This window comes from Arvicola amphibius, chromosome 3 (assembly GCF_903992535.2).
Source record: "Arvicola amphibius chromosome 3, mArvAmp1.2, whole genome shotgun sequence".
NCBI classification, from domain to species: domain Eukaryota; kingdom Metazoa; phylum Chordata; class Mammalia; order Rodentia; family Cricetidae; genus Arvicola; species Arvicola amphibius.
In genome coordinates, this window is record NC_052049.1 from 36,073,986 (window position 1) to 36,094,237 (window position 20,252).

The 20,252-nt window shown below is 46.1% G+C and overlaps 1 protein-coding gene across 1 annotated transcript in view; it reads left to right on the forward strand.

Moving 5' to 3' along the window:
• Il31ra (interleukin 31 receptor A) overlaps positions 1-17,995 on the forward strand; it is a 37,623-nt gene extending 19,628 nt beyond the window's left edge. Inside the window, exons 7-14 of the mRNA XM_038323864.1 lie at positions 914-1,130; positions 7,217-7,402; positions 8,902-9,003; positions 10,379-10,525; positions 11,882-12,022; positions 14,690-14,783; positions 16,246-16,327; positions 17,528-17,995. Of these exons, the coding sequence (XP_038179792.1) occupies positions 914-1,130; positions 7,217-7,402; positions 8,902-9,003; positions 10,379-10,525; positions 11,882-12,022; positions 14,690-14,783; positions 16,246-16,327; positions 17,528-17,995 (1,437 nt within the window). The remainder of the gene's footprint in view (positions 1-913; positions 1,131-7,216; positions 7,403-8,901; positions 9,004-10,378; positions 10,526-11,881; positions 12,023-14,689; positions 14,784-16,245; positions 16,328-17,527) is intronic.
• Positions 17,996-20,252: the final 2,257 nt, after the last annotated feature.

A 20,252-nucleotide genomic window follows, 5' to 3' on the forward strand; every position in this document is an offset into this window, starting at 1 on the left:
GGGTAAAGCTGCGAGTGGGATTTCTAGCACTGAAAATAAACAGAAAATAAAACCCAGCAAATTTTATAAGATATGAGCACCATATCGGCAAAGGCTAAAGGGGAAAGAAAGACAAGGCATTGTCTTGGGAGATAGGAACCCTTGTCATTAAAGATTAGCTGGTCTTTCATTGCTGTGGTCAATGAAAGGGAATTCCTGGACTATGATGATGCTGGGTCAAAGTGAATTAAAACTCTGTCTGACCGCAGGTCCTCTCATTCTGCTCCATGATGCTTGCAGTCAGTAACGAATACCGGAAAACTTGGAATCCCTATAATTCCTGGGAAATATTCCATATGTTTACTCGCAGTCAAAAATTCTGGTCAGTGGCTCCAAGTTTAAGACTACAGATAAGGAATCTGAGTCACCGTGTATGGGCTTGCACTTTGGGCTTCCTGCTAAGGGGACTGGCAGGGAAGCTCTGAGTATTTTGGCTGGATTACCTTGCTGGATGTCTGGTCCAGGACAGCTGTCTTCCCTCTTTAGAGCGGGGAGTTGTGGGAGTAAAAGATAAAGGCACAGATACTCACCCACTTTTATGACTTCTGAACTTGATTTTGGCCCAGAAGAGAAAGCCTTGACTTTTTAGCTTTTATACCTCTGCCTGCGCATGACAGGATGAAGGACATAGAAGGAAGTAAACGTGGCTTGCTAGTCCCAGTTTGGACCCATGAAACTAGACTCATGTTGAGAGTTGATATGCACCTTCCATTTGGTAAATCATTTCTTCTGGCACTTGAAAGGTTAACATCACCACAGGGCAAATGTTACAACTTAGCATCTGATGGCTAACATGACATTGCTCCATTTATCACTGTCCCCATGCCTTTCTCTTTCTGATTTCGACAATCTCCTTTCTTTTCTTTGGATACAGAAGGCAAAAGGAGCACCCATCCTGGAGAGAACACTTGGCTACAACATACAGTACTTTGCAGAAAACAGCACTAACCTCACAGAGATAAATAATGTTACTAGCCAGCAGTATGAACTGCTTCTGACGGGCCAGACACACTATGTGTCTGTGACTTCTTTTAATTTTCTTGGGAAGTCTCAAGAGGCTGTCCTGAGGATCCCAGCTGCTCATGAGGAGAGTAAGTACCCCTCCCTCGAGTGTCCACCTGGTTGAAGAAAGAGCAGTCCGTGTCCTCGGGATAGTTGTTCCTCCTGAATCAAAATGAAGGGTTGGGGGGACAAAGGCTCTTTAGGCTGTTGCGGGGGAATAGAACCTGCTGATAACCAATAAGACCTTCCACCCCAAAATACAGTTCCTTCAGAGCAAAGCCTGGGCTACATATTTAGAGACTGAACCACACAGCACAGTCAGCGCCTAGAAGCTCTGCACGCTACTTTTGTTGGTTCTGGTCCAAGTGGCTGGGTGATGGGTTGAGCCACAGGAAAAAAAAAAAAAAAAAAACAGTCGTATTTGAGACCTATGTCCTCAATGGCTGTGTGCTCTCCTGAACCCTCTTCTTCCCAGATGGCTCTGTCCCGTTTTTTTCTCTTTCCCCTTCTATTTTATGGCCCAGCTAGGAAAACTGCTTATATGCATATATAAACTTGCCAGTAAGTTGTTCATTAAATTCTTTTGAGACAAGATCTCACTCCGTAGTTGGCCTCTAACTTACAGACCATTCTGCTTCAGCCTCATGAAGGACGGTATTGCTGACACTAGCCACCACGTCTGGCAGTTACACTGTTGCTGAAGTAGTTCTGAGCATTTTACCAAACCTAGGCAAAGCAGCAAAGCCTTATTTTCTATGCCTTGGAATAAAAAGCCTTGGTGGATTGCGTGTGAAGGAGTGAGCCCTGTATTGGACGTTTGCATGGGTGTGTGTACATGTGTACGAGCAAGCGTGAGTGAACGAGCGCACACCACTGTGGAGGCCAGAGGTCGATACCTTCCTCCACTTTCCCCGCTACTGTTTGGAGCACTGAACACAGAACTCACCTAGTGACTAACGACCTAACAGTAAACTCCCTCCTGACTTCTTCCCATGCTGCGACTGCAGACAGTTCTGCCATGCTTGGTTTTAAGTGGGTACTTGGGACCCAAACCCAGCCCCTCATGCTTGTACAGAAAACACCTACTGAGCTTTCTCCTCAACCTCCTTACTTTGGCATTTGTACTTCAAACTTTCCCTCCTCTTCAGGTTTCTAAGTACAATCTCTCTCTCTCTCTCTCTCTCTCTCTCTCTCTCTCTCTCTGTCCCTCCCTCTCTTCTTCCCTCCCCTTCTCCCTCCCTCCCAACATTTTCTCTTTCAAGAGAATACATACCCCATGAGGGCAGTAATTTTTTAAAATAATATTTTTATTAATTCCTGAGAATGTCCTATATGTATTTTGACCACATTCATCTCCTTCTCCTACCTCCTCCTAGATCCACCCTCTTCCCCCAGCCTCCTCACCTCCCCCTCCCAAATTAGAGTTTTCTTCTTCTGTTTCTCCCTCCCTCCATGAGTCCAATTTGTGTTGCCCCACTACTCTTGAGAGTGGACCCGGAGGGCAGGGTTTTGTCTGTTCATTTGCCAGGTTTTGTTTGTTTGTTTGTTTTTTTAAAAAATATCATTTCTGACACACCAAATAACATAGCAGCTGGCATAGACATCTAAGAACTGTTCTTTCTAATTTTTACCTCTGTTTGCTTAGCCCAGCCTGGCTCAGACATTTGTACAACTAGCTCTAGACTTCTCTGCCTGCCCTCCCCCTTCTCTTCTTAAACCTTACCCTCTTCTGCCTTCATTTCATAATTCTGGGAAACTCATAATTTTGTGTTTTGAGTCAATGTTTAATAGTATGGAGACAGGGTTTCTCTGTGTAACAGCACTGGCTGTCCGGGAACTTCCTCTGTAGACCAGGCTGGCCTCGAACTCAGAGATCCCTCAGCCTCTGCCTGCTGAGTTCTGGGATTAAAGATCTGCACCACCATGCCCAGCTGGTCCTTAACATCTTTGTTCCAGTGTCTGGGAGTCTAGTGGTATTTTCAACAAATGATATGTAATTGGAATGTGTATTCTTTGTTAAATGGAGGTACTGGTGGTTCCCACCGTGGCTCTGTCACGGGAAGCAATAGAGAACAGGGAATGGACGCATGGTCCTTGGAGTCCAGCAGCCCTGGCTTCAACTCTTTGCTATTCCACAAGGCACCATTACCATTGGGAAAGCTATCTGTTGGGTGTGACCTGGAACATTTTCATAATACAACCATGTCACAAACTGTTGTGAGGAGGGAGTGAGATCCTCTCTGGAAATGGTGTCCTGTGCTGATCACTACCATCTTCGTTTTGAGACAGGGTCTCATGTAACTGGGTTTTCCTCAGACTCACGAAGCAGCGGATGATCTTGAGTTTGTGACACTCCCATGTTCCTTCTTCCCAAGTGTACTACCAAGCCAGGTACCTGCTGTGCCGAGGATTGAACCAGGGTCTCAAGCACTCTACCAGTTGAGTTCATCTCTGGTCTCATTGTCGTCGTTCTCTCTTGTCTCTGTGTCTCTGTGCCATTTCCTCCCTCTCCAGTGCTGGGGATTAAACCCATCTCTGTGGGCAAAATACAGCGAAGCTGTCTAGCACTGAGCTACTGGGTGATATCCCTACCCACTACCGTCGTTCTTAATAAAGTTCTGGTTAATTACATTTCTGTTAGATATGGGTTGTCAACTTAAAAATACTATAAAATGCACTTTAGCTAAAGTTATGCTAAATTCACTGCGGGCTTTTTTTTTTTAATTTTTGCATTGAAACTATTACCTATAATGATCCTAGACAAAGTATTGGTAATCTGGCTTGGCACATTTTTATTTTCCGCAAATGAAGTTTTTGAAATATTGCCATATGCATCTTTGCATGTGCTCTGTGGCCTCTTTGTACAACCGTTGTGTAATAGGTGGCTGTGTTATGTAGCTGTGAACAATGAACTACTTACTGCCTGGCTCTTACAGAGGAAGTTTGCAGAATGTTGTCATAGACAACTAGGAAAGCATAAGTCATCCCTTTTCAGTATCAGTGACCACTGACAACAGCGGATATTTGGTGCAGTACCCATGTGTGTCAAAGGCATTCGTGCATGTTAATGGAGACACAGGAATAGATAACTTCCATTATACCTCTGGCTGCTCTTTCAATGTTTATCATAATTTATCACAGAAAACTAAGACGCTACAAAATTTTGTTTAATAAAATGAATCATCTGGGAAGAGTTAGGTAATAATATTTTCGATGCTTAGCTATCATTGCATTAATATGATCAGTGCATGTTGTGTATTAAGCGGTGTCAGGTGTTGTGATAAGATGGTACAGGGCTATCTCAGCCATGAACTGACCCATGATGCAGATGCTCTTAGATCTGTCTTCCACATGATGAAAAGATCTGGGACAGCTTTGCAGTTAGTGCACGATTTCCCCAGGGTGATTCCAGCCTGTCTCCATGAACTAAACTGCTGAAATTCGTGTTCATAAGGTGACTTTGGGATTCTGGTCACAGATGCTGTACAAGCCAAGATGGTTATGTGGGCCCCATATTCTCATCTTTAGAATAAAGGTTTGGCAGGGATAACCCTTCAGGGTCCCTCTACTTGAACTTCTTGAATTGTATGTGTCTTTGGTCATGGGCAGCAGTGGTCTGGTACAGGATGTGGAAAAGAAAAGCCACTTGTGGTGAGTTAGCCTGCAGGACTGTGGGGACAGCATCATGGAGAGTTGGTGATGAGTCTCAGCTGGCAAAGGGGAAGTGGTCCTGAGAATGGTATTTAGTAGATCCGGGATGATCTGTCATAAGATACCAATGATGCTCGCAGTCCAACCTCTTCCCTGCTTTCAGGGCTAATCTTGTTTTCTTCTTCCTCTTGAGAATGTTTTATATAGGGAGCGGGTTCCTCTTGATGAGGAACGGAAGGAGCCAGCCATTAGTCTTTATTCTGTAGGATGATTTAGAAACTTGTCTCTTAGTGCTCCTTAATGAGGCCAGGCCTCCCCTCTTGCATAACTGACTCATAGTTTCTGGGCTCCTTTCCAACTTCCTCATGATCTTCTCCTAGCCTCATACCTGGCACGGTAGACCTAGCTCTCCTGCTCTTTCTGAGCTCCAGGATTGGTGCGCAGGAAGAGTGTGAGGTTTGGAAGCCGAGCTCACTCATCTTCAGGGCAGGATTTCTTGCCAAGGCATTTGTTCTGAAAGTGCCTCCAGGAGACCAGAGGAGGAAGTGGAAGACATAGGCAGGCAGGGAGGAGGCTAATTAAGCCAAGGTACCACCTTGTCCTACTGCCAACTGGGCAGCTTAAAACAACAGGAACACATTAGTTCCAGAGGCTAGAGGTATAAAAAGCAAGTTGTGGACTGGACGAGGCTCCCCCACAGAGTCCCTAGATGAGGACCCTCCTTAATCCTTCCATGCTTCTTGTGGCCCTAGGCTCTGGCTCGGGGCAGCTCCAATAGCTCCTATCTCTCTTCCTCCTCTTTCTTTTCCTTCCTTCCTCCCTTCCTTCCTCCCTCCCTCCCTCCCTCCCTCCCTCCCTTCTTTTCTTCCTTCCTTCTTTCTTTCCTTCCTTCCTTCCTTCCTTCCTTTCCTTTCCTTTCTTTTCCTTTCCTTTTCTCTTGAATGTTTTTCTGTGCATGTTAATTTGTATACATGTGTGGAGGCCAGAGGCAGACATCAGTTGCCTTTTTAATTGCTCTCTACCTTATTTTTTGTTTTCTAATTTTTTAAAAAAAAAATTTATATGCATTGGTGTTTGACTTGCATGTCATTGTGAGGGAATCAGATCCATTGGAACCTGAGTACAGTTGTGAGCTTCCGGGAACTGAACCCAGGTCCTCTGGAAGAATAGCCACTGTTCTTAACCACTGAGCCATCTCTCCAGTCCCAATCTCTCCACTTTATTTTTTAAGATCCCCTGTGTGTGTGTGTGTGTGTTTGGAGACAGGGTCTCTCTGTGTCACCCTAGCTATATTGAAACTTGTTATGTAGGCAAACTGGCCTCGAAGAAGATCTTCATGCCTCTAGCTCCGAAGTGCTGGGGTTAAAGTCATGCACTACCACCTCCTCCTAGATGTATTATTTTTAATCATGTGTATATGTGTGTGTCTGTATGTGGGTGTGTGCATGTGAGTGTAGGTGCCCCGGGAGGTCATAGGCATTGGATCCCCCTGAGCTGACAGCACTTGTGAACATCCAATATGAGTGCTGGGAAGCCAGTTCTAGCCTTCTGCAAGAACAAGTTCTCTTTACTGCTAGGTCATCCGAGCAGTAAAGAGACACGGTTCAATCTCTGATCCCGGAGGTCACCAGCTTAGGTAGACCAGCTAACCCAGTAGTTTCAGGTATTCTCCTGTCTCTGTCTCCCCAGTCTACTGAACTCAGTGTTTTATGTGGGTGTTGGAGATCAAATTCAGTTCCTTGTGCTTGTGTCTTAAGCACTTTACTGACTGAGCCATCTTCCTGGCCTTGCCCTCCCTAATTATCCCTTTCTCATAAGGACATCAGTTATGTTGAACGCAGGGCTCCCCATCCACACCACATCTACGGTGGTCCCATCTTCACATAGGTTGTTTTCTGTAGCACTAGGGATATCGTTTCAGAGGATATTCATCGACTCATAAGAGATGTGCGCAGTGGGAGGAAGGGGTAGGCAGGGGAAGTAGGGAGAGGCAGGGGGAGGCAAGAGGAGGCAGGGGAGAAGAGTCAGGAGTCCTGCGGAAGAGGGGCAATGATGTCCGGGCTCTGCGCTTCTCTCCCAGGCTCTGCCCCTGCCTCATCTTCACATCTTCAAGCTTTACTTTTCTCAGAGCCACCGTTTCAAGTAGACAAAATGCCTCGCTTATGTCCAGGAGTAGCAATTGGAATCTCAAGTCCAGAGCTTTTAGAGATGAGACTAGGTTCGCACTCCTGCTGGGAGAGGTTTTGACTGGCAGAGAAGGCATGGGACATACGTCCTTTCGGGTTCTAGCTCACTAGTGAGGTCTGTTTCTGGAAAGCAGTTAGTTTGAGGGGTGGTAAGAGCAGATTAAGAAGTCATTTCACCATCGGAGATATTGGGTAAAGAAAGGGGAAACGGATGAGAATAAAGTGGCAAGAGATGATACAGTGGAGATCTTACCGTCTGGCAGTGAGGGTTGCCGGCGGGGCTGGTACATTTGGGCCGAGTGTGGCAGCTGGGAATTTGTCCTTTCCTCTCTCTTCAGCCATCCAGTGCATCAGAGACATGCAGGCCCGCCTTGCTGAGCCTCTGCTGGTGGTGGAGTGGGAGAGCTCCATGCCCAAGGTGGACTCTTGGATGGTGGAGTGGCTCCCAGAGACTGCGCAGTCGGAGTTCTCTGACCTTTCCTGGGAGTCAGTGTCTCACGTCACAAACTGGACCATCGAACAAGGTAGCTGGCACAGAACCTGCAGGCTCCCTTGATGTGGGATTCGGTTTCATTGAAATCAATTTTCGAATTCTCTTTAAAGCTGTAACGTGAGGGACAGCACTGGAGAAGTTTAGTAATTGTCATGGTTCTCAGCATGTCCCGGGTGAAGCTGGCACAGGAAGCCTGTCCCCAGGTGGGAGGTAAACACAGCCTTCTCCATACATGTCAATGGAGACACGGGGAATAATGGTGTTTACTAGACACCCTGTCAGTGCTACTCATAATCTAACAGAGAAAAGGAAGGCTTTTTAAAATAATATTTTGAGTGTGATAATTTCATGTGAACACGCAATGCATTTTGCCCATATCTATGCTAACTCCTCCCTCTGACTTCTCCCAGAGCCACTCCCCATCTTCCCCCTACCCCTCCCAACTTTCTGTTCCTCCCTTTTTTCCTTTTATATTTTAATGACCCACTGAATCTAATTAGTGTTGCCCATATAGGCATAGGTGTGTGGCTATCCACTGGATAGTGGTTGACCTACTGCAGAGTGGGGTACACACGCTTAAAGAGACCCGACTCTCCCCCCACTATCCGTCATCAACTGTCCATAATCGTGCCTCAGCTGGGGTGGGGCCCATGCGCTCCTGCCCACTTCATGCTGGAATGTTGACTGGTTTGTACACGTGCACAGTGCCCACAGCCGCTGTGAGCTCAACAATGTAGTGCACCTGCCATGCCCCCAAAAACCCACAATCTTCACCTTTACCTGAGGAGAGTCCCAGTTATCCTGGGGTGACACCAGACTTTGGGCACCATTTGTCCCACCTCAGAAGCTCCTTTCTGTCTCAGTGGCCCATTTAAGAGTTAGGCCCCTTCCTCAGCAACAGACAGAGTAAACAGACTTTATTTTAAGAAAGTCCATTCCCCATGTGAGACTTAAGTTTGCTTTGCCTGGGATGTCTCAGGACTCTGGCTGTTTCCAGGTACTTCATGGCATCTATATTAAGGATGTGCTAGCCAGGCATGGTGGCATGTATTTATAGCCCCAGCCCTCTGGAGGAGGCTGGGTAGAATGGAGGATCTTGAGTTTAAGACTATCCTGGGCTATATCACGAGACTTTGTCTCCAAAAACAAGCAAAAAGCCATATAAAGGAACATATAAAGGCAGGTAGAGGAGCTAGAATTTAGGGTATTTTTGTATATACTGTTGTCAGAAGGGTTAAATTTTATTTAGCATGTGCCCGAATCATATGCTACAATCAGCAATGGAGGAGGAAGGACTGGCTTCTCTCCTTGTTCATGATGGGGCTGTAAATTTTAATTATAACTGTCTTCAGTTTACTTTTGGGAGTTAGACCATTTTAGAACAAGAAGAGATGGTAGAGACCTTCTTACCTAGAAACAGAATGTCTTCTGTAGAATGTAGGTCCTTCCTTTCCTCTATTCTGCCATATGCAGTATTCTGTACTTATGCAGGTTTTTTTCTCTCTCTCTCCCTCCCCCTCTTACCTCAAGATAAATTAAAGCCTTTCTTGTGCTATAATATATCAGTGTATCCAGTGCTGGGACAAGCAGTGGGCCAGCCGTATACCATCCAAGCTTACGCCAAAGAAGGAGGTATGTGTAGCTCGTCCTTGGCAGGGGTCCACTTTTGTGAATTCAGATGCTGGGTTGTCATCAGGTCCAATTCTACCGCAGCTTAATCTTCCCTTTCAAATGTGTGTATTTGACACACCTGAGCCCCAGTTACAGAGTCACTAGATTTCAAAGGAGGGCAGATATAAATGAAGAGTTCAACAGACCCGGTCACTTCCCACTTTGCAAAGGGGAAATCGAGGTTCACAGAGGCTAAACTCCTTGCCTGACGGCAAAACACAGCAGTAACTAGCACTGGAACCAAAGTTAACGTTAATTAAGATCAATCCAGGAAGCCCATCAAGTTCATCAGAGACTCGTTGAAAGTGATTCTCTGTGAGTGTGTGCATGCTGGCCGTGTGTGTTTTGGTGCACATGTGTGGAGGCCAGATGTCAAATCTCGTTTGTCATTCCTCAGGAGCCATCCACCTTCTTGATTTTTTGAAACTGTCTCCCTGGGACCCGGGGCTTCCCCATTAGTCTAGGCTGGCTTGCCAGCAGCGCCCAGAGATCTGACTGTCTCTATCTCTTCAGCTCCGATATTACAAGCTAGGTCACCATGAACAGCTTTTTACATGGACCTCAGGTTTGCATGGCAAACGCTTTAGCAGCTGGGCTTCTGTCTTGCAGCCTCCTGGATGACTTTTAAGAAGCAATGAGCATGGGCTTTCCTGCACATTACTCGGACTGTATTTCATCTTTTTGAAAGTTAGCATCTTCTAGCTTCAACGCTGGAAACTGTCTCCTGGTGTATACAGTTTGGCCAGGGAGGTTAGCCTTCAGCTGATCATAGCTATGCTTTACATATAGAAATGAAAGCTGGGGTTCTGGAGAGATGGCTCAGTGGTTAAGAACACTGGCTGCTCTTCCAGAGGTCCTGAGTTCAATTCCCAGCAACTACATGGTGGCTTACAACCATCTGTAATGAGATCTGGTGCCCTCCTCTGGCATGAGGGCATACATAGAGGCAGAATGTTGTATACATAATAAATAAATAAATCCTTTTTAAAAAAAGAAAGAAGAAATGAAAGCTGGGTGATCATTGGATCATTGGAATGGGGGACCCATAAGAAAGCACATTTTCTTGGGGCTTTGAAATTCCTTGTTGTCTTACATAATAGGCCTGACTGAAAACAAAACAACCTGTATAAACAAGTTGATGCATTGGTCCCCCCCTTTCAGCTGCCTTATTCCTCCCCAAGCATTATAGGTCTTACTTGAACGATGGTAGCAACTCTAGGGTAGGGGCGGATCTTCCTGGGTGGGATTCAACCTTCGTTTTTTTTTTTTTTTTTTTTTTTTTTTTTTTTTTTTTTTTTTTTTTTTTTTTTTTTTTTTATCTCCCTATCCTCTAAAGCTCCATCAGAAGGTCCTAGGACCAGGGTGGAGAACATTGGTCTGAAGACAGCCACAGTCCTGTGGGAAGAGATTCCCAAGAGTAGAAGAATGGGATTCATCAATAACTACACCATAGTTTGCCAAGCTGAAGGTGAAAAAGAATTCTGTAAGTGTGCTCAAGTTGAGCAAACTCAATCAGCCCCCCCTCCCCAGATGATGTGACTAGACCTGACACAGGGGTGACTTCCAGGGCTATGATCTGTAGCCTTACACAAATACCTAGCCTCTTTGTACCTCTCTGAATGTAGAGTCAAGAGCACCACCTCATGAAATAGTTGAAAGAGTTTAAAGGAGAATGTAAGCAAGCGTCCTAAAGAAGAATACGGGGCGCTGAAGTGATTTCTCCTGCTCAGTCATGGAATGGTTTGACCCACTCCCTCAGACTTTGATGACCATTATTCCTAGCGGGATCTGCCCAGCCTAAGGAGTGGGTTCATGTGTGGGGATAGACTTTGTCTGGTGGCACTGCCTGGCTGAAGAGCTCTACTGATCACTACCCTGCATGCTTCATTTTAAGTCCACGGTATCTCCTGGCACCGTAAGCTCTGGGCTATGTTTGGATTCTCATTTAGGATAAATTTGATTTTGTTATGGTAGGGTATACATAATGTAAAAATTAACACTAAACATTTTTAGATCTTAAGAACATTTATCGTATTGTGTAGCCATCGCCTTTCCCTGTTTCCTCTCTATATGAGAGCTCTGAATTCTTTAATCAGTGGCTCCCCATTCCTCTCCCCCCACAGCCTCTGGAAACTCCCAGACTGTCTATTGATTGCCTGCTCAGATTATTTCAAAGACGTAATCGGGGCTGAGGGGGCAGCTCAGAGTCCAAGCACTTACCTAGCATGCACAAGGCTCTGAGTTCACTGCAAAATAAGATAAATAAATCTTACAGCGTGTATCTCATTTAGAAACTATTTTTCTCTAGCCTCTAAGGATATGGAGCAGCCCTCTGTGTAGTCACTGGCCACTTGTCCATCTTCTTCAGAGAAATAATAATAATCCTCTTAACTTCTTCACCCATTTTAGCACTGGGTTGTCATTGTGGTTTTGAGTTGTGAGTTCTTTATATTGTGGGTACAAGCTCCTTATCAAATATATAACTTACAAATATTTTTTTTTAATTTTGTAGATAGTTATTTGTCTTTTGATGGACAAAGGCATTTTAATTTTAATGAAGTTCAGATTACTATTGTTTTATATAGTTGCTCATGCTTTGGGTAGCATAGTTTTAAAAACCATTCACAATTCAAAGTTGTGACTTATTTATTTTGGCTTTTGAAGAGTTTTATACTTTTAGCTCTTATATTTAGGTCTTTGATCCATCTCGATGGACTTGAATTAAGCAAAAGTTGAGAGAGGGCTGGCTAGAATTGCAGGCCAGGGCTCTGAGGGTGAGCACTAATGCATACTTTCAGTTTGGCTTGCTGAACTGTTCAGCTTCTGTTTCTCCCTTCAGCCAAAACAGTTAACTCACAAGTCCTGCAGTATGACCTGGAGTCTTTGACACGAAGGACCTCTTATACCGTATGGGTTGTGGCCAACACTGGAGCTGGGGGGACCAACGGGAAAACAATAAACTTCAGGACCTCGTCAATCAGTGAGTACCAGCTTCAGGCCTCCTTGTGGAGTTTCCATTGGGTGGGAGATGCCGTTTGTCAAGAGCTGGGAAGCCAGCAGAATGTAGCAGAGTGTGAAGCCTTGTGCTCTCTCCGGGTCAGCTACCTCCTGAAAGATGAACACCAAGGAGCTGCAGAGGAGCAGGCGCACTGAGGGCTGAGTAAGACAGACTGCTCACTTTGCTCCTCCTTCCGGATAGGCAGCCCCCAATAGTCTTTGGGGGAGCAATCAACTTCAGCCTCAGCCATGCGTAGTTCCACGGCAGGCTGTCATCCCACCTCATGCTCGCTAGTTTCTAAATGTCAGGGGTTGTGCAGCAGAACCTCAAAAGAAAAAACTGGGCAATCAGAGGTCACCCGTGAACAGGAAGAGACTCAGTGTCACCATCTGTGGGGTTTTTGAGCAAAAAGATGTGTGCGTGTGTTCAGCTTACCAGCTTTTACATTGAAAACACGGAGAGCAAGAAGAGCTTGATAGATTAGCAAATAATGTAAAATGTAGCGTTTCATATGGTGGCTAAGGGAGATATGTAGTAGGAAGGCAGTGGGTGTGGACTAGATGAAGGGAAAAGAAGGGAAAAGCCTGGTCTACAGAGCGTGTTCCAGGATGGCCAGGGCTACACAGGAGGACCCTGTTTCAGAAAACTGGACAAACAAAACACACGTGACACTGTTAGGTTTTGCAATAACTAGTATAAGCCAAAAAAAAAAAAAAGTCTTCTTGTGCATCTCAAAATCCTTTTGTGATTCATACTCCAAAAGAATAAAACAGACTGTGCCTCTGGGAACTAGGAGCAGAGCATCTGCCTTTACACAGAAAGCATGCTCTCCTCCGTGGACTAGCAATGTCATCTTGGAATTCTCTTTGATGCTGCCTTTGAAAAATTCTTTTAAAAAAATCATGCTGTTTTTTCAGAGCACTGGATACAAGTTGGGGCAGCTCGTGGTATTTTTCTCTCAGGATCAAACTGAAAACAAGATCCTGCGTCGGAGCCTAGGATTTCCCTCTTTGGTTTGTAGATTAGATTACAGACCACTCAACTTCCGTTCACCCCACCTTTTTTATTTTTCTTTTGAAAATGTGTGTGGCTGAGTGAACTTATGTGGACCACATACAGAAGAGGGTTCGCATCACCCGGAAGTGGAGTTACAGGCAGTTGTGGGCAGCCATGTGGGAGTTGAGAGCTGGACCTGGGTGTTCTGCAAGAGCAGCTAGTGTTCTTAACTATCTCTCAGCCACTCGGACACAGCAGTCACGGTTTCAAGTTCTAGATTCCCTGTGGAAAGCCCACCGGTCACTGCCCACCCCCCCGCCTCACTTCACTCCCTGCCTCTGTTTCTATCACTTGCTCCTTCTCCAAGGCTTGTGCATCTTCTGGAGTGCTTTTCTCTGTAGTAGTGCAGGGCAGCTCTTTCTCATCAATGTACCTAACCATGGTGCTGTAAGCCAGCCTCGGCACGCAAGAGGTAGAGGCAGGAAGACGGGAAGTATAAGGCCAGATCAGTCTACATGGTGAGTTCAGGCCAGTTTGGGCTACACAATGAGAGAGACCCTAGGTAAAAAATTAAATAAATGATACATACATAAATGCAAAATTAAGTTGTTAACCTCCCTCCACCTTACCCTAGTTACTCTACATGGTTATTCTGTTTTAGATTCTCCAGAACAAAACTGATATGGCTTATATAACCAGAGTCTAGGCTTTCCAACAGTGGCCATCTGCATGCTACCAAAACAGAGACCCTGGTAGCCGCTCAGTCTTAGAAGTTAGAATCTTTAGAATGAGAGTTGAGTTAACGATACAGTCCCTGTCTAAAGCTGGAGGCTTGGGAGCTCTCTGGAGAGTTGCTAGTATGAGTCCATGTCCAAACACTGGCTACGCTGAAGTCTGAGATCCATGGGTAATGCCCCTAGCAATCAACATTCACGCTCAGGAAGAAGGGAACTTGCGCTTGCTGACTGGCTTTCTCTTTCTCCACTTTTATCCTATCTGGGCCCCTGAATGTTGGTACTGTTGACATTCATGGTGGGTCTTCTCCTAAGCTGCTCTCATGGTGGGTCTTCTCCTAAGCTGCTCTCCAGGGTCAGTCCTCTGAACACACCCTCAGAGACACGGAAGCACGCTTTTACTGTTCTGTAGGCATCCCTCAGTCCAGGCAAATCAATAGGTAGATTAAGTGTCAGTGTTTTACTGTGTGTGTTTCTACCCCAGCATCTAAGAACCAGTGAGTAAGGATCTGGTATTTCTTGCTTTCTTATTTGTTTTATTTCTCAGAATAATGTCTGGTCAATAGTTATGCTCAGCAAGTACTGACAGAATGAATGAAGTTGGAAGATGACCCTGGTGAACACATCTATCAGTATATAATGTGTAATGTTTGAAGATGTCATAACAAAGCCCATTATTCTGTATAAGTGATATATACTAATACGAAAGAAAAATATCAATATCTATCATATCCACATGGAGGAAAGACAGCTAGATGGGAAACCAAAATTCCAATGATTTTAATAGAAAGAAATTGAATTCAAGTAGAAGAAAATTAATGAGAGATGTTGCTGAGGCTAAAAGAAAAAGTTATTTGATTTTTGTCAATGAATCGGGGAACTATATTGACAATGGTATTTTGTTCTCTTTGTTGCAAAGGTGTCTTTGAAATTATCCTCCTGACATCTCTGATTGGAGGAGGCCTTGTTTTCCTTAGCATCTTCACGGTGACGTCTGGTCTCAAAAAGCCAAAGTGAGTTTCTAATTGAAAGTGATTATCTTTAAAATGAGCAGCAGAAAGCAGTGGAAGGCGCCGTGGCCCTGGTATCAGAGGGCGTTCCCTCTTGAGGGGGTGGCATTCATTCATTCCTTTGGTTCATCTTTGTGGAAATGATTAAAGGCCACACCCTTGGACTCATCAGAACTCCAACAAACAAGAAGACGTATTTGTACAGGTCTGTACACCAAGTCTAGATTTCTCTGAGGCCAAGGATTACCAGCTGCCCCATAGGCACTTTCCGTCAGTGTCTATCACCTGAGGCTAGCGTGGAGAGGAGACTGACCCCTGGGATCAGGGCGTTAGCCAGCTGGGTGGGAACACAGATCTGTGTGGTGCAGAGGCACGTTTGTTCTACCTGCTCTTGCCAGTGTGGGGGAAATGCTTGTCTTTAGCATCTTGTCTTACTCCCTGCAGTGAGCCTTATGCTGCCCCAGTTTCTCCTTGGTAGAGCACTCTACCTTGGCCCTTGAGCTTTCTCTGCCCAGCAGCTGTGATTCATTTGTGATTAAGCACACGTCAACGTCAATTGCCAACAGTATGGTGCAGCCAAGTCACAGCACAGGTTTTTGCACACCACACTCTTGAGTAACCATCTCTAATCTTGGCACATGTCAAAATCAGGTCCTTGCCCCAAGGGCGTCTGACTCAGAGTTCTGGGATAAGAGTAGGAATCTGGATTTTGATTAGTTGGTGATGCTGGTGTTGAAGTTGGGAACATCCTTTAGGGACCACTATGTAGAAGCGTGGGTGGTTAGTATATTAACTGCTCCCAAGAATATATTTCCCAAGAGTGGCTGTAATTCAGTTTTCATCATCAGGACAGGGGTAGGGATGCAGGGGTGATGGAGAAAGGAAGGTAAGGACATAATTACATGGAGGAAGCTTACGTCTCCTTTTGTGGTATCCCATAGACAACTTCATATTTCCTGTCAGGCTAGAGCGTGGAAGCTTACACTTATTGAATAGGGAGCTATGCAGTTACTTTCTGTCTTCCATTTCCTATTGCTAAGATAAGACACTGTATCAAGGCAGCTTATAAACTTTTTATTTGAGACTTCCAGTTTCAGAGGGTTAGAGTCCATGATGGTTATAGTAGGGAGCGTGGCAGGAGGCTGAATGGGCTCTGGAGCAGGATCTGAGTGCTCACATCTCGAGACACAGCCATATGAGACAGAGATGGGTGGGCTTCTGAAACCTCAAAGCCTGCCCCCAGTGACACACTTCCTCTTACAAAGTCAAACAGTTCTGCCAACTGGGGTCCAGGTTTTCAAACATATGAGCCTGTGGGGGACATTCTAATTCAAATACCAATACTCTTCTTGAACAGGGAGACACACAGTTGCCTTTAGAAAGCCTTGCCCTTAGCTCAACCACACACTACACATGGACCATGCCTTGAGCTTACCTCCTCTTCTCAAATCTCATCTTTTAATAGTTGGTTGACTCGTCTGTGTTGTCCTGATGTTCCCAACCCTGCTGAAAGTAGTTTAGCCACATGGATCGGAGATGATTTCAAGGTACATATTGCTGGGTTTTGTCTAGAAACTACATAGGCTGGCTGGGGGAGATGGAGGGGGTGGATGGGCATAGGAGAGGCTTTCCTCAAGGTTCATAGAGAAAGAACTGAAGTTTGAAAGACCCAGGAAACAGCTGAAAGGGCAGCTGGAATCAGCCTTCCCACCATGACTTTCACCCTGCCATCGGGGCTAGAGGAAAGAGCATCGCCAGGGCCTGAGGTGTTCCCAACATCCTAAAGGATGTCACGGAGAAGGTGCTGTTTAACAGACTTGGCCCTGTGATGGGGAGCAAGAGGGCCTGACTGTCAACTCTGTGGTCATTTTAAAAGCAATCCAAGAGCAAATTAATCTGGAGGCCATTCAGAGACACAGGATGCAGGGGAAAGTGGTAACCCAAGAGCATCTTTCCAATGGAGTTAGAGTCAAATATTATTTAATTGGCAGTAGAGTTTCCTGATATATTTTTCCAAGTAGAAATCCTCCTTTTAAGTATGTTTTTAAATAGGAAACTTGAAAAATGTCTAAGTTATGATTTCTCCCTTAAGAGTAAATCAGCCCAGTGAATTATAGCTCTTAAATCCTTATTATTGAATGTCCTTTCATAGGTTTTCCTTGATGCAAGAATTTAAAATGTTAGTCTTTTTTTTCAACTTAGAATTTATTTTTTTAAAGGGGCATTTTTTGTAATGAACTATTTCTGTTCCCTCCTTTTCTTGTGTTACATGTTGACCTCTTTGTTCTCCTGTTTATTAAGTTAATGAAATGTACTTTGCAGAGTGTGCAGGTCAGGCCTCTGCAGCATGCACTGGTTAATTCTCAACTGCCTGCCAGGCACGGGCCAGCAGGAGACAAAGATGGCAGAGCACTGCCCTGTTGTGAGGTGACCTTAGATTTCCTTGTGGTGCCTGTCTTTATGGTTTTCCCCTAAGGGTTCCCATCTCTCCTGGAGCTTTGCAAATATGTTGTGGAAGATAGACTTGAACTCTCTAGAGGGAGTGTGGGCCCTGGGGTGCTGCTCCTCAGGAACGGACTGCTGACAAGCTCCTGAGGAAGCGGCTGGTCACCATCTGGACCAGTGAGAGATGTGGGGGGGGGGGCTGTACTTGGGGCAGGGAATCTGTCCCAAATCCAATGATTCAGCTCTGCCATTTGTACTCCTCACATGACTCCCGGGGTGTCTGTCCCCCTTTCTTTTTGTAGAGGAAATCCAGTCCTAAGGAGTCTGACAACCCTGGGAACACAGAAGACAGGATCCTAAAACCATGCTCTGTCCCCGCTGACCTCATTGACAAGTTGGTGGTAAACTTTGAAAACTTTCTGGAAGTCCTTTCCGCAGAGGAAACTAGAAAAGGTCAGGAGAGCATTCTGGGAGGAGAGGCGAATGAGTATGTGACCTCTCCATTTAGGCCTGACTGTCCCCCGGGGGAAAGCTTTAAGGAGCCCCCTGCAACTGAGGTTATTCCTGGAGACACGCATAACCAGTGTTTGGGAATGACAGAAGTGACATACACAGAATTCAATGAGCAACTTCTGTCTTCCGGTCAGAGTCCAGAACCAGAGCCTCTCCGTGAGGAGCGACCTCCAAATCCATATCTGAAAAATTCAGTGACCACCAGGGAGTTTCTTGTGCATGAAAATATCCCAGAGCACAGCAAGAGAAAAATCTAAGCGCCGCTGTGGAGTGAGCCCTCGCAGACTGCAGTGGGTCCCTTCCCTAGCAAAGACACCGAGACGTCCAGAAGCCTTCTTTGGCCCCACCCCGTTCATTTTGCTGCTAAGTTTCTTGGAACATGGTGACACAGATGTCAACTTGTTCTAGGAAGAAGGAAGTGCTTTACAAGGAAAAGCAAGTCACTTTCTTTCGAGTACTCTCGCCCAGCCCCTTTGAGAGGATGACTTCGAGAGAAGGACCCAGTTTCGGAACCTAAAGAACCAAGTTACCCGGGCCATTACTGAGGCTGCCCTTAGGACTCCAGGACAGTTGTTTGGTTGGTACTTGATTCCTGTGGGAACCTGATCTCTACCCTTCCTCACCCTGTCCCTGAACAAGATTTCTCTTTTTGGTGCAGAGCCCAGGAAGTGGAGTGGCCTCCTAATGGTTTGTCAGGCTCCTCAGCCCTTGCTCCATGTCAAGGGTCTTCCTCAATGCCCTTCTTGGGACTCTTCATCACCAATTTATATTTAGTTTTTTATTTTTGCAACACTCGGGGTTGAACCCAGCAGGGGCTTGTTTATGTTAGGCAAGTGCTCTCCACATCCCATTCACCTCAAGTTTATTACACACTGACTGCTGGTAAATCAGGAAATGGGAGACACTCCAGAAAGACACTGGCCTGGACCGTGGGCTAGGTAGTGGGTATGCCTGCGCTGTTGGCCATTTCTCAGTTCGCACTGCTCTTCTGGCTTGAGCTATATCTGGTAGTACTTCTACTACCTCACGCTGCCCCTCACGCTGGCTTGGAGCCCAGGAATGCTTACTGAGCAGACCGGAAAAGGTCTCTCCCAGCCACATACAATCGGTCCTGGGAGCACACAGTGCTCAGCAACTTTACTGCTGTGTCCTGAGACCTCTGCCCCTTTGCTATAGCCAAGCACAGAGCTCCTGACCAGAGGGAGTGGGGGGGGGGGATTTATTTGCTTAGCAGCTGTGCACAGTGGAGGGCCGGGTCCCTGGGAACCTGATGAGATCACAGTGGGCGGGGCAATGGCTGAGTGACGGGAGGTGCTGTGCAGCCAAGAAGCTAGGAGAGTTTGAGTAGGCGGTGCTTGGGTTACAGACGTACATTTCACAAGCCACCATTTAGATGTGCAAATGCGTCGCTTTCCTTTCCTCTCAGTAATTCATCTCTAGCCTAAGACCCTGACATTTCAAGATGACAGACCAATTTTCCTGTCAAGACTTGACCTCCCCAGTCCTCCCTGGGACGGATTCTGAGGATGTTCAAGAGACTGGCATCTGCAGGGCTGCATTTGAAGTCTTCTAGAGTCGTGTGTTTGTCCAGACATGGTTTGATCAGTGGATTCAAGCATTGGTCCTTTTGGGTCATCAGTCACTTGGCTGCAATCTTACTGTGGGCACAGGAAGTTGAGGCTGCTTCCCGAAGCCTCCCTCCCTCCATAGGCCATTTAAAAAGTGTATCTTAGTGGCTGCAGTCTTCCCCAGCCCAGCCCTTTGTCCCTAGTTTATACAGTGAAGGAAACCAGTTTTATTAAAACTAGTTTATAGGTCAGGGAACCAGGGAGGGACCTGAGGGGACCCGACTCTCACTTTGGAGATCACCCCTCCTATCCCTTGTCCTGTCCTCAAGCCCGGAAAGTGAGTTAACCAAAGGGCCTTCTGATTCTAGGCCACCCTGAGCCAGTTCCCTTCCTGCTGTGTAACTCGGCACAGCTCCTCAGAGCCTCTCCCTCAGGGCTTGACCTGGGGGAGGGATAATCAAGGGACTCCTAAACCTCTTCTCTCTGACCCTTCAGCCCCTAGCTGGGGGAATCTTAGATCCCGTGGGAGGTTAGTGGAGCTGGCAGAGTCTCAAAGTGGTCACAGGAAAAAAGGTATGATGATGCTTTTTGAATCTGACGCCCACGAACAGTGGGGTGAGAGAAAAAGAGAGGTGGAAGAATACATGCGCGTGCACACACACACACACACACACACACACACACACTGCCCTCTGCCTACCTCTGCTACCCTGGCATCACAAGTGCCTGCGGCATCCTGGGTTGCCTTTTGCACCAGCTGTCCTGCCCCCTTCTCTTTCATTTCAGCCTTCCTGGTTTGCCTTCAGTCTGCCTTCCCCTCTTTCCAGGCGCTCTCTCCGCTTCTTTTCAGTCCTTTCTCTCCCTCTCGGCCTCTTTGTGCCACACCCCAGATTTACCTTCGTTGCCCTTGGTGGGTAGGATTGTCGAAGGCCCTGTGTTGTCCCAG